We start from the raw sequence: 12,064 nt of genomic DNA on the forward strand, positions 1-12,064 counted from the left end.
TTCTTGCTGTAAATTAAACCCATTCTAGCCACTTTAAAACCAAATCACACTTTCATGCATATTTTATATTATTTATAAAACTCTTTCAATTCTTGGAACCTCCTCCCTTCTTTACCGTACAATAATTTGTCCCAAAATGTGCCCATTATACATTTTGGGGCCGGCCTCCATGAAGTCGCTTACTCAAAAAGCAAACAAATGTGAAACATATTTCCTAACTATTCTAAAATATATAATTCTGCTCTTTGAATTAATATATGATATATATTAATATTAATTATTTACATAAACTGTAATGTTTTGAATTAATTATATAAATACAATTGTAATTAAGTATGATATGTATTAAACCTAAATGAAATCTGGAGTTTGAAGTTTGTAACCTAGACATGTGCAATAAATATTTAATGGGAGAGCTTGTCACCATCCATGTCATCCGACTCGACTTGGTTCAAATTAGTCAGAGTCCAAAGGGCTCCATATACCGTGGTTGCAGTGTGACTGTAGAGAGGGAGGAGAAATTCGATCTGGGAGGAAGAATATGGCCAGATTCAGAAATTCCTTGAGTACAAGAGAGAATAGTACGAAAAGTGCTGAGAGGGGTAGCTGAGGGAGATTCAATTTTTGATTAATTATGAATATTGTTCTCCAGTTTCTTGGGGAGGTATACAATATTTGTCTTCATGTAAAAATTTAAATTTGTCATAATTTTATAAAAGATTAATACATGCATGCATGTTGATCTGATAGAATTAGTCCCTATCCTCTTTATTTTCTCTAAGAAAAAATCACGTTCATATTATCACAGCCTCATATATTCTTACGGTTCTTTTTTTTTTATTAGCTTTTTCTGTTCAAAGGCATGAAATTATTATAGCATTACATGTTAATGAGTCTATCAAGAACGTGACCCTTAAGAGAAAGAGGAGTGATATAATTAAATTAACAAAGAGAGAGCTTTATTACAGTCTTAAACTTCTAATTTTTATTCTTTAATTAATTATAAGCAAAATTTAAGCAACATGAACCCAAAGTCGTGACTTTCTGGGATAGTCATCAAAGTTCAAAATTTTGTACTCAGTGATAATATAATTAACATGAAGTTGCGAGCTATATATATAAATTAAGATCATGCCGATGAAGATTTAATTCTGGTTCTTCAACTCTTTATAAAACTTCTTTATGAACTCTTCCGCTGCCTTGTCCACCTGATGGTCGCCATCGGTGTCTCTCAACGGGAATGGCGAGTCCGTCACCCTCAGCTGCCGCACCATCGGGCTCCGACCAAATCCGGGAAGAGCCGGCGACGCCTCTACCATAACCTCATTGTTCAGCATCTCCAGCACCGCCTTCACCACCACCTCGTCATCCTGAGTGGGTGGCTCGTGAGCACACGCAAAGAAAAGCGAGTGATTGTGGTGGTGAGGGTGGCGGCTGTGATGGTGGCGCTTGCTGCCGCCAATGGAGAAGAAGAAGTTGTTCGGGGTGTTGCTGCAGCTGAACTCGTACTCGTGCTGGCCGGAGAACTGATGGTGAGAGCTGCCGTCGTGGTGGTGGTGGTGGTGGTGGTGGAACATGAGGTTGGAAATAGCTTTGCCGGCGATCTTGCGACGGCGCTTGAGCATCATGTTTAGGTCCATCAAAAGCTTGCCCTTGGATATGCCTTTCCTCAGCATGAAGAAGGCCACACGCACTAAGTTCCACACTCTCTTTGCTATCGGTATACTACTTTCCATTTCCATTTTTCTGGAAATGAATTTTGCAAAGAGAGAGGGGGAGAGAGAGAGAGAGAGAGATTTGAGAGAAGAATTGATGGACTGAAGAAGAAGGCTTATCAGGGCCATATATATAGAGGGGAAAAGGAGGTGGAAGGAGAAGAAAATTGGGTTGTGTTTGTACTTCAATCAATTCATGCTAGGATAACCTATAGGAGCATGGATATTCAGTTCTATCTCTCTCTCTCTCTGTGTGTGTGTGTTTTTTTTTTTTTTTTTTAATTTTATGCTCACTTGAACCTAACATAAATACATAATATTGGTGGAGGCACAGGCACTGTGTGGCGCCTTTTTATTTTTTATTTTTTAACATGAGACATGAAATGGGAAAATCGCACAAAAGAACCATTAAAACATGTTATCCACAAACAAAGATTAATAAATTTTGAATTAACACTGCAAGCCATGAGGACCGGTATGAAAATAAGATTGAAGTTGAAATGATGAACATAACCATCCAGTTTAAAAGAAGTACAACTAAAATAACAAGTTGACATTTGGGAAAAAGAAGTATATATTCTATTTTAACAATAATCAATTTTTTATTTAATTTAACAAGTGAAAAAATAACTATTTTTTAATAGAAACAAGTGTTGTGACCAGGTGAACAAATTACCATCCGAGAAAACACAAATCTTTGTTCCATTTTAACAATAATAAATTTCTTTTTAACAAGGGTAGAAAATAACCATTTTTTTTTAAGAAATAAGTATTGTGATATGGTGAAAAAGTCATTATTCAAAAAAAAATGTCGTATTCTTTTGTAACAACAATCAATTCCTTATTTAAAAAATCCTCATTCCATTTTAATAAGAATTAACTCCTTATTTAATCAACTCATACAGGGTTATTTTCATCGTTTCAACTTTAATCTTATTTTCATATCAGACCTCATGGCATGTAGTGTTAATTCAAAATTTATTCATTCTTGTTTGTGAGTAACATATTTCAACAGTCTTTGTATGCAATTTTCCGATTTAAAATATCAAACGAATAAAATAAAAGGGCCTCCCAAACAAAGACTGCAAGCCCATTCAAAAAGTTTAGCACACAAAAACTAAATGAAAGGAAACCAAAGAAAGCCCAAACTGAAAATAGACACCAAAAGGACAACAAACAGAAAGCAAAAAATAAATAAATAAAAGAATCCTCCTGGTAACATGTTCGAACATATAGATAAAAGTTTGGAAGGCTCACAACCACGAGATAAGTAACCAGTCCAAAGGCTGGTCCATTAAAAAGCTTGAAAAGTACCATCAGCGAGTAATCGTATTGATTTCCAAGGCCTGGTGCCCCCATGCCTTGCATGGTTCAAGCTCACGCGCGTGGCTTTGTGTAGATCCCTCACGTGACCCTGACAATTTGTGGTTTAAGAACCCTGCCAATTAGACTATTGTTTGAGAGATTTCTTTTTTCAAAAAAAATAGAATGGCTTTTTTAAACTATCCTTAATTATTCTAGACCTATTTTATATGACATCTTAATTTAGGGATTAATGATGAAATGAATTAATATAAATAATATTCTTACAAAATTACCTATCATTCTCGCCTCCTTTCACTAGAAAAACATAATCATATAAATATTTAAATTTGAAAAATAAATACTGAAGTTATTAACTGTTAAAAAATGTATGGTACATTTTGAATTAAGAAAATTTTCATTTAATTGAATTGAAATGATGAATTCCAAATTAACAAAATTACACGTGAAGCATGTCAGACGGAAGAAAAGATGAGTTTAAAATTTGACACGTCACTCATTTACAGGTAATCCATGTGTTTAATTTCTTAATTTCACTAGAGATACTTCAGCTAAAGTCTAGACAATTGAAAAGAAAAACAAAAATTTCTTCTTTTATCCCAATTAAGTTTAGAGGAATGAGAAAGATTGGCTCCGGTGCTGACACCCGAGGAAAGGGATGCCCTTGATCGGAGTAGGACGAAAGTTCATGTTGATGATAGTTTTTTTCTCAAACAACCAAGCCTTCATCCCTCGACATAAGACTTGGATGATGGATGATGAGATGCATGAGACGATCGTTGATGAGAAGGGCAGGGAGACTAGAGATAGGACTAGGAAGGAAACACCAAAAGTAAGGAACTCATACAAACAAGCATGCTCAAATGGAAGGATAAGACTCTTGAAGAGGAGGACTGGTAGAGCAATGACAAATGGAGGTCCATAATATCGATAGAGATGACATCGCAAGGCCTGAACATGATTATACTGCAAGTAAAAAAGCAGAGACTAGCGAAAAAGTGGGAAAACTCACTGATCGTCACTCTCTTAGGGCGTATGATTTGCACGAAATATATGGAGACCAAATTACCTTTGATGTGGGGCAAATAGGGCAAGGTCGCAATGATTGACGTAAAGCCAAGATGATTATGATCTAGCTTTAATTGGTAGGCCTTGGTTATTATTCGATCAGTATATTGCTTTGCAACCATAAAAAGAGGAATTTGAACCTGATGAAGAAAAAATCATAAAGATATTAGCATGGATTTGGATTGCCAACCTTCCATTAGACTACTATGATAAGGGTATTCTTTATGTGTTAAGATCTTAGATTGGTAGAGTCTTGAAGGTTAACATGACAACAATAAGGAGGAGAAAAGGGAGGTTTGCATGTATTTGCGTAAAGGTTGATCTTAGTGTTGTGTTAAGAACGATCATTCTTATTAAGGGTAAAGAGAAGAAAATCCAATATGAAAGCATACATCTAATCTATTTTAGATGTGGCAAATATGGCTATGACATCAACCATTGCCATGAATAAATACAAATCAAACAAAGACGGGATGCAGATGGAAAAAAGAAAACAATAGAAGAGGGAAGCAATGGAAAATATCACTAATTCTGAATCGCACCATGAAAGGAAATTTAATAAGGTAGCTGGGGAGAAAGAAGCAGATTTAGAGGTCCAATATGACTCATGGATGCTGGTATAGAGGCACAGACGATTCTGATGTGGTAGGTGGTTGGGGATGAAGTGAGAAATCAAGGGAAAAAAATCAATCTGGAATGCTAAAATCCAGATTCTCAATGTTAGAAAATAAATAGGCAGATTTGGAGGTAGAAATTCTGAAGATTATGGAGAAAAGGCTACACTAAAAGATATTATGAATATAAAAAATAAAGGACAGCTGGTTCTAAAAATTTTAAGCAAAGAAATGGAAGAGCTACCCGTTAAAAAAAAAGGGCCAAGTCAAGGAAACATGTATAGAAATGAGAAGGACCGGAAAGGTGTATCTACACTAAATGAATCCAGTTCAGTTAGAATGAAAATTATAGATCGAGCCAAGACTAGGTTGGGGCTAGATAAGTAAGATACTGAAACAAGACACAACATTTTAAATAACGTTAAAAAGGATAAAGGGCGAGATGGTGGTCAGGATGGACTTGGGTTTGGAGAAAACAATGGATGAAAGTGATGTTGATAATGAGTCAGATATAATGAGGGGAGTTGATAATCCTTTGGACTTGGGTTCGAGGCCATCATCAAATTTCTTCATTTATTCAAATCCATTATCAAAGGGCGTGATTGAGGAGGAGATGATTGACATTGTTCAAGGTGAAATACGACCCTTGGAGGTTTAATTTGGCTCTCTTCTAATCATTATATTATTATTATTTTTTATGGATAGCTCATATAATTATAATATTTTTGGAATTTGCGTGGGTCTAGAAAACGTATTTTACTAGGGATTCTATCTGGTTTATGAAAGCATTATAAGGTTGGTTTTTTGGCGCTCATTGAAACTAGACATAATAGTTATAAGGCTTAATCACTAGTTAGAAGAGTAGGGCTCGTCAACTTTGATTATTTGGAGGCAAACAGATACAGTGGAGGTATATGGTGTTTTTAGGGAGATGAAATGAAGTTTCAAGTGACAGCAAAATATGATCAAGTATTACATAGTTGTTTTAATTCTAGTACCAGACATGAATGGGATCTCTTGATCGTATATGCTAATCCAAGGTACGGTAGAAGATGATCCCTTTAGCAATGCCTCAAACTATTGAAGAACAAGGAGCTTGAAAGTGGTGTATTGGTGGTGACTTCAATGCAACATTATGTGAAGAAGATAGGATCACATTGTCATGTACTTCACCTAAACCTGATAGATGTTTAAGTCTTGGGTTTTTGGCTCTGGTGTTATAGATCTAGGATACAAGGACCTAGATTTACTTGGAGTAATGGAAGATCATGCAGCAGAATTGACCGCTTTCTAGTGAACACTAAATGGTTTGAAAATTTTCTTGAAGCCAACGTTGTTCATTTACCAAAGCTTAAATCAAACCATTGTCCACTTCTTTTGAAGCTTCAGAATGTTGTAGAAAGCAAGAGAAGGAATAAGGGATTTCGATTTTTTTCCCTTTGGGTTACTCACGAAAGTTTTAATGCCTTAGTGGAAGGGTCATGATATCCTTCAAATGATTTGAGTGAGAATGTGGAGAGATTTATTAGCAATGTTTTAGACAGGAATAAAAAGATTTTTTGAAATATAAATAAGCAAAAATCAGACCTGTTGCTTCAATTATCAAGGATAAATAGAAGGCTAAGCAAAAATTTGAATTCGACTACTATTGAAAATGAAAGATCTAAAGTTTAGAGGAGGTTGGAGAGTATTCTAGTTCAAGAGGAGATTTTATGGCTTTAATGATCTAGATGTAATTGGTATAGTAATGGTGACAAAAATATAAAAAATTTTCATTATACAACACACTGTCGAAAGAAAAGAAAGCATATAAAAGCCCTCAAAGGAGATGATGGGGAATGGATTTTCGATACTAAGACCCTACAATTGATTGGCATAGAATATTTCACTAATTTATATGCAGAGGAAACAACCCCTTCAAATGAGGATCCTTTTTGGAGGTGGTTTTCCAAAGAAACAGAACCTATCTATTAAGTTAATGGGATGCAAAATATCAAAACAAGAAGTAAAAGATGTTGTCTTCTTAATGGGTCCTTTAAAAGCTCCTGGTCTAGATAAATTAAATCCTTTTTTCTTTCAGAACCAATGGGTAGAGGTTGGCGGATCTGTCTTCATGCTTATGCAACAAATCTTTCAAAATTTGAGCTTCGAGAAAGGTATTAATGATACGAATGTAGTTTTAATTTGTAAAGTTGAAAACCTAGAGACTATGAAGGACTTCCAACTAATTAGCTTGTGTAATGTGGTGTGGCTTACAAGATTGTTACTAAGATCCTGTCACCAAATTAAAAAGTATAATGCCTCAAGTGGTAGGACTGAACCAATGTAGTTTTGTGCCTAGTAGACAAAGTACATATAATATTATTGTAGCACAGAGATCATTCACTCTTTCAAAAGATGTAAGGGAAGGTGTGGATATATGCTTTTAAAGATTGACATCGAAAAAGCTTATGATCATGTTCGTTGAGATTTTGTTGTAGGACATTTAAAGGAATTATAATTACCTTCAAACTATGTAAAACTAGTCTCTTAATGTTTATCTACAGTAGTAATGCAAGTTATATGGAATGGTGAGAAAGGCCCGCAGTTTACCCTATCTAGAGGAGTTAAACTAAGGATTCTTTGTCCCCTTATTTATTTGTTTTGGCTATGGAGAAGTTAGGCCACATGATTCAAAATGAGGTTAACAATGAAACCTAAATCTTGTTTTGATTGAAAAAGAGTGGAGTCGTTACTTCACACCTCTTTTTTATGAATGATCTCCTCCTTTTTGCCAAAGCTAATTTGGATCAAGCAGGATGATTAAAGCCTGTCTAGATGATTTTTGTTATATCTCTAGTGAAAAGGTTAATAGTGTAAATTCGAGAGTTTTCTTTTCTGAGAATGTTAAGAGCTCTCTTGCTAAGGAAATTAACAATTTTCTTGAATTTACTCCTATTAATGATCTTGGTAAGTACTTAGGTGTCCCTCTACATCACAAGCGGGTTTCTGAAGATACCTTTCAATATGTTTTGAATAAGACGGATAGCAAGTTATCATCATGGAAAGCTAATAATTTGTCTTTGGCTGCTAGACATATGTTGGTCTCCTTTATTGTAGCAATCTTCCTAGTTACACTATGCAATCAACTTCGTTGCCTCTTCACACATGCAAATAAATTGATAAGAAGTGTCATCATTTTATTTGGGGAGAAACAAACTCTAAGAAGAAAATACATTTAGTTGCTTGGGAGGATATTTGTATGTGAAAGGAGGATGAAGGCTTGGTTTTAGGATGGCGCATCATCAAAATAAAGCTTTCATGATGAAATTGGAATGGAACTTCATTAATAAGAGAGATTCTCTATAGGTTCAACTTATAAGGGAGAAGTATAAATGTGGTAATGATATTATTCCCAAGGTTGCAACTCGAAGAAGTGGTTCTAGTACTTGGCGTGGAATATAAGATGCATGGGAAGAAACTTCTAATAGCATTACATGGTGAGTTAAATGTAGGATGCAGGTTAAATTCTAAAAGGCATGAGGCTTTGATTACTTATACACTAAAACAAGTACCTGATATGCTTTGCGAAGAAATAGTAGATAAATTCTTGAATCCATTTGGTAACAAGAATAGGATGAAGTTTGTTGGGTATCTTCCTATAGATACACTCAATTAAGTTTTTAAGATTTCATGTAGTAATATGGAGGATGTACCAAGGTAGAGATGGTCTAATAATGAGGAGTTCACAACTAAATCTGCTTACATAAAGTTGTGTTCGAATCCTGGTTCTAATCACAGATCATTATGGTAGAAGATCTAGAAAGCCCTTATCCCTCAGAGAAATAAAATTTTCTTATGGCTATCTGTGAGAAGTAGGCTTATGAAAAACTCTTTGCGTGCGGCTAGAGGACTCCAAGCTAATGATTCTTATTATTTGTGTCTGACGTGTCAAGAATATACTTCTGTTTTACGTGATTGCTCTTTAGCGTCTAAGTGTTGGGAGGGATTGGTTCCTAGAGAATTCATATTGAAGTTCTTATCTTACAATAATCATATTGATTGGATTAATTGGAACTTATATAAGCATGAAGAGGTGAAGGGCGTTTAATAGGGTGTTTCATTGACGTTGTTATGTTGGCAATTATAACTTTGTAGAAATCTTAAAGTGTTTTAGGGTAGGGAATTGGATGTTTAGAGGGTCATAGCTCAAGTGCAGGCTATGTCTCTTTAGTCTAACCCAAAACCAATGATCGAAAAGTCACAGTATGAAGGTGATCGTTGGATTGCCCCTGGATTTGGAGCGATTAAGTTCAACGTTGATGGGGCAAGTTAGGAAAATGATACAATGGCGAGATGTAGGGGTATCGCCTGTGATCATGCAAGGCGATTCCTTGGCGGGTTCCTGTTTCATATCAAGTATGGGAGTAGTCTTCATGCTGAATTATGAGGGGTGCTTTGGGTTCTCAAAAGGGCCTAGGATTCAACATAGAGGACTATTACGATTGAATCAAATTGCATGGAGGCAATTGAAGCTATTAACACAAATAATTTCCCCTAACATCCTAACTAAGATATACTCTCAAAAATCCATAATTTGTTAAGTAGAAACTAGTCTATATCTATTCAATGGTGCAAAAAGGAAGCAAATGCTGTTGCTGATAAACTTGCAAAAGCAGCCTTATCAAGACAAGATGGATTTGTGCCTTTCTCGAATCCACCTGAGTTCATTTCTGAGTTACTAGCTTTTGATGTAAGGGTCTAGTAACCTTCTGCTTTATTCTCATAAAAAAAAAAGAGAAAAGAGAAACAAAAGAAAAGGAAAATTCTAAATTAAACGGTTGGTTTAGCCAAGCTTATATTAATTAATTCTATCAGTGGTCATGAATCTTTCACATCTTTAAAATGACAATCTATATAATATATGTAATTTAATCCTATTGTACTATTTACTAGGGTGAGCAAAGTTGAATGGAAATAAAAAATAAATCAAATTTTTGGTATTTGATTTGATTTGATTTTTTTTGAAAGTATTTTGATTTATCAATTTAATTTGATTAGTAAAATTAAAAATGAATAGACCAAGACAACCAAAATATCATGCCTACTTAATTTATTAATTTATAAATTATACTACTTTCATCTCAAATTATAAGATATTTTTAAATAAAACACTTACCAATAATGCTCATTAAATATACTTTATAATTTAATTTTTTTTAAAATAAAAATATAAACTTTCAAAAATAACCTTCATTTAATACTATATTTAGAAAAGAATATTACAAAATAGATAATGTAATAGGAAGCGCAATATTGAAAAAAACATGATCAATGAAACTTTATTTTTGTCAAAGTATCTTATATTTTAAAATGTCAAATCTCTTTTAAAAGTGTCTTATGATCTAGGATGGAGGCAGTATTTAGTTTAGTAAGACTTTTGCATATATAACCCATCCAGTTTATTATATTTGTTAATGACATACCATTATATATCAATGACACACCCCTTTTAAATTTTCAATGATAAACTCCTTATATATCAACGTGAATCGGTCATATTTTTAAATTTTCAAAAATTTGGTCCATATTTTCTAGGTAAAAGATATTTTTCAACAAATGGGCTAATTTATCCTTTGTTTTATTAATTACTTTATTTTATTTCATTCTTTTTAATTTTATACTTACATAAAAGTAAATATATAATTTGATAAGTTGAAACCCCGACCCCTTATTGAAATGGGTACTATCACTTTACGAACTTAATTTTATATATAAGCATTGTCTATTTTAGTAAAAAAAGTAACAAAATTGACCCAAGTCCAAACAACTCAACATGAAGTCCAAAATTGAATTAATCGACAATTGAATTGTGAAATTTTAATTTGGTTCTTGTTTGGTTTGATTCTATTCATATTTCTAGCGTTGTTCAGTCAATTAGTTTTACACATTTTGTCACCAACCGATGCTCAATCCTACTATTTACTGGCTAGGGTGAAAAGATTGAATTTGATCCTATTCATATAACACTATATTTTTTTTCTATATTCATCTTTACCTTTATAATCTTATTAAATATTAGAAATAATTTTTTTTTGTTCTTATTAAGAGCAGATGTAACAACTTATTACATTTTAAGATAAGATTAATAAATTTTAAAGTTTCTTTTTGTTTTGATAAAACAAAAGTGAGCTATATAAATAAAATAAGAGGGGTATATAAATAAATCTCTTTCACGCAATTTTTTTTTTATTTTTGCCAGACGCTATTATGATTAGTTGAAATTAAATTGACATCTTTTGACTTTGTTACACTCTCAATCCTCCAAAAAAAAAAATGTTGTTGCTCATGCTTGATTTTATCTTTCTTTTCCATATTTACCCTTGACTATTCTCTTATCATTACCTTGTTCTTTCACTGTTATTTAATTGGACCGCTTAAAAATGCTTTGCAGTGGACAGGCCGGACAGCCAATTAAAATTTGATGGAGATGATATGGATTTGAAACTTTAAATTTGTGGTTTTTCAATTAATAAAACTTCCTTTAACAAAAATGAATTTAGACCGTCCAATGTGACGAGCACTCTATGCTTTTCAAAATGATGGGCATGGAAGGCACTTCCAACTAATTATATCCAAACACAAATTCTCCGCATAGAATATGATATTTTTTTCAAATACAAGGGTAAACATTAATTAATGTAATAATTTAACACGATATTAAAAATCAATTACTTAAAAGATACGCACACGAAAGTGCAATAATGGGTCAAATAGAAGCCCATTTAAACAAACAACGGAGAATTATAAGAAAATTATTCACCTAATCTCTAATTGAAATCTAATCAAATATACATAATTGTTGTCTATTTGTAGCCAAACCAGGATTTGGATCCTCCCATACCCTCTTAATGATGTCAGATTGTTAATTATGATATTAAAATAAATATACTAATGATTTAATTATTATCATACCTAAGCATTATAAACATATTTTCAAATGCACTTAACTCATACTAGTGAATGATATATTTATTTTAATGCTGTAATAAGCAATCTGATTAATTAAATGAATGGATAGATGTGATTAAGTATTTAAATATGCATTAAGGAAGAATATGGAGAGGATCTAAATCCAGCTAAACCAAACCTTGGGCTATATAACTTTTGCTTTGAAACTTGTACACGTTTATCACTGAGTTTTGATATTGATTTTAAATTAACCTCCTTTGTTTTGTTTTGTCCTAACATTTTGATCGCGTGCGTAATCAATGTATGCTACAACTACAAGTATTCATTAAACTATAATTTGAGTTCCTTTATTTAAAGAAGTGAAGCTTAGATAATATAGGAAATTATGCAAGA

General features: G+C 33.2%; 1 protein-coding gene across 1 annotated transcript; it reads right to left on the bottom strand.

The window, feature by feature from the left end:
- Nucleotides 1-1,050: 1,050 nt before the first annotated feature.
- On the bottom strand, nucleotides 1,051-1,845 carry LOC129291825 (uncharacterized). The gene has a single exon (XM_054929364.1). The coding sequence runs from the start codon at nucleotides 1,842-1,844 to the stop codon at nucleotides 1,146-1,148; it is 699 nt and encodes a 232-aa protein (XP_054785339.1). The 5' UTR covers nucleotide 1,845; the 3' UTR covers nucleotides 1,051-1,145.
- Between the last annotated feature and the right edge of the window lie 10,219 nt (nucleotides 1,846-12,064).

Source organism: Prosopis cineraria, unplaced genomic scaffold (genome assembly GCF_029017545.1).
Source record: "Prosopis cineraria cultivar Desert tree isolate PC_DT_omini unplaced genomic scaffold, ASM2901754v1 PC13, whole genome shotgun sequence".
NCBI lineage: Eukaryota > Viridiplantae > Streptophyta > Magnoliopsida > Fabales > Fabaceae > Prosopis > Prosopis cineraria.

What these genes read in the sequence shown, in the direction of transcription:
- LOC129291825 (XM_054929364.1), bottom strand. Translation starts at nt 1,844, where the DNA reads ATGGCCCTGATAAGCCTTCTTCTTCAGTCCATCAATTCTTCTCTCAAA.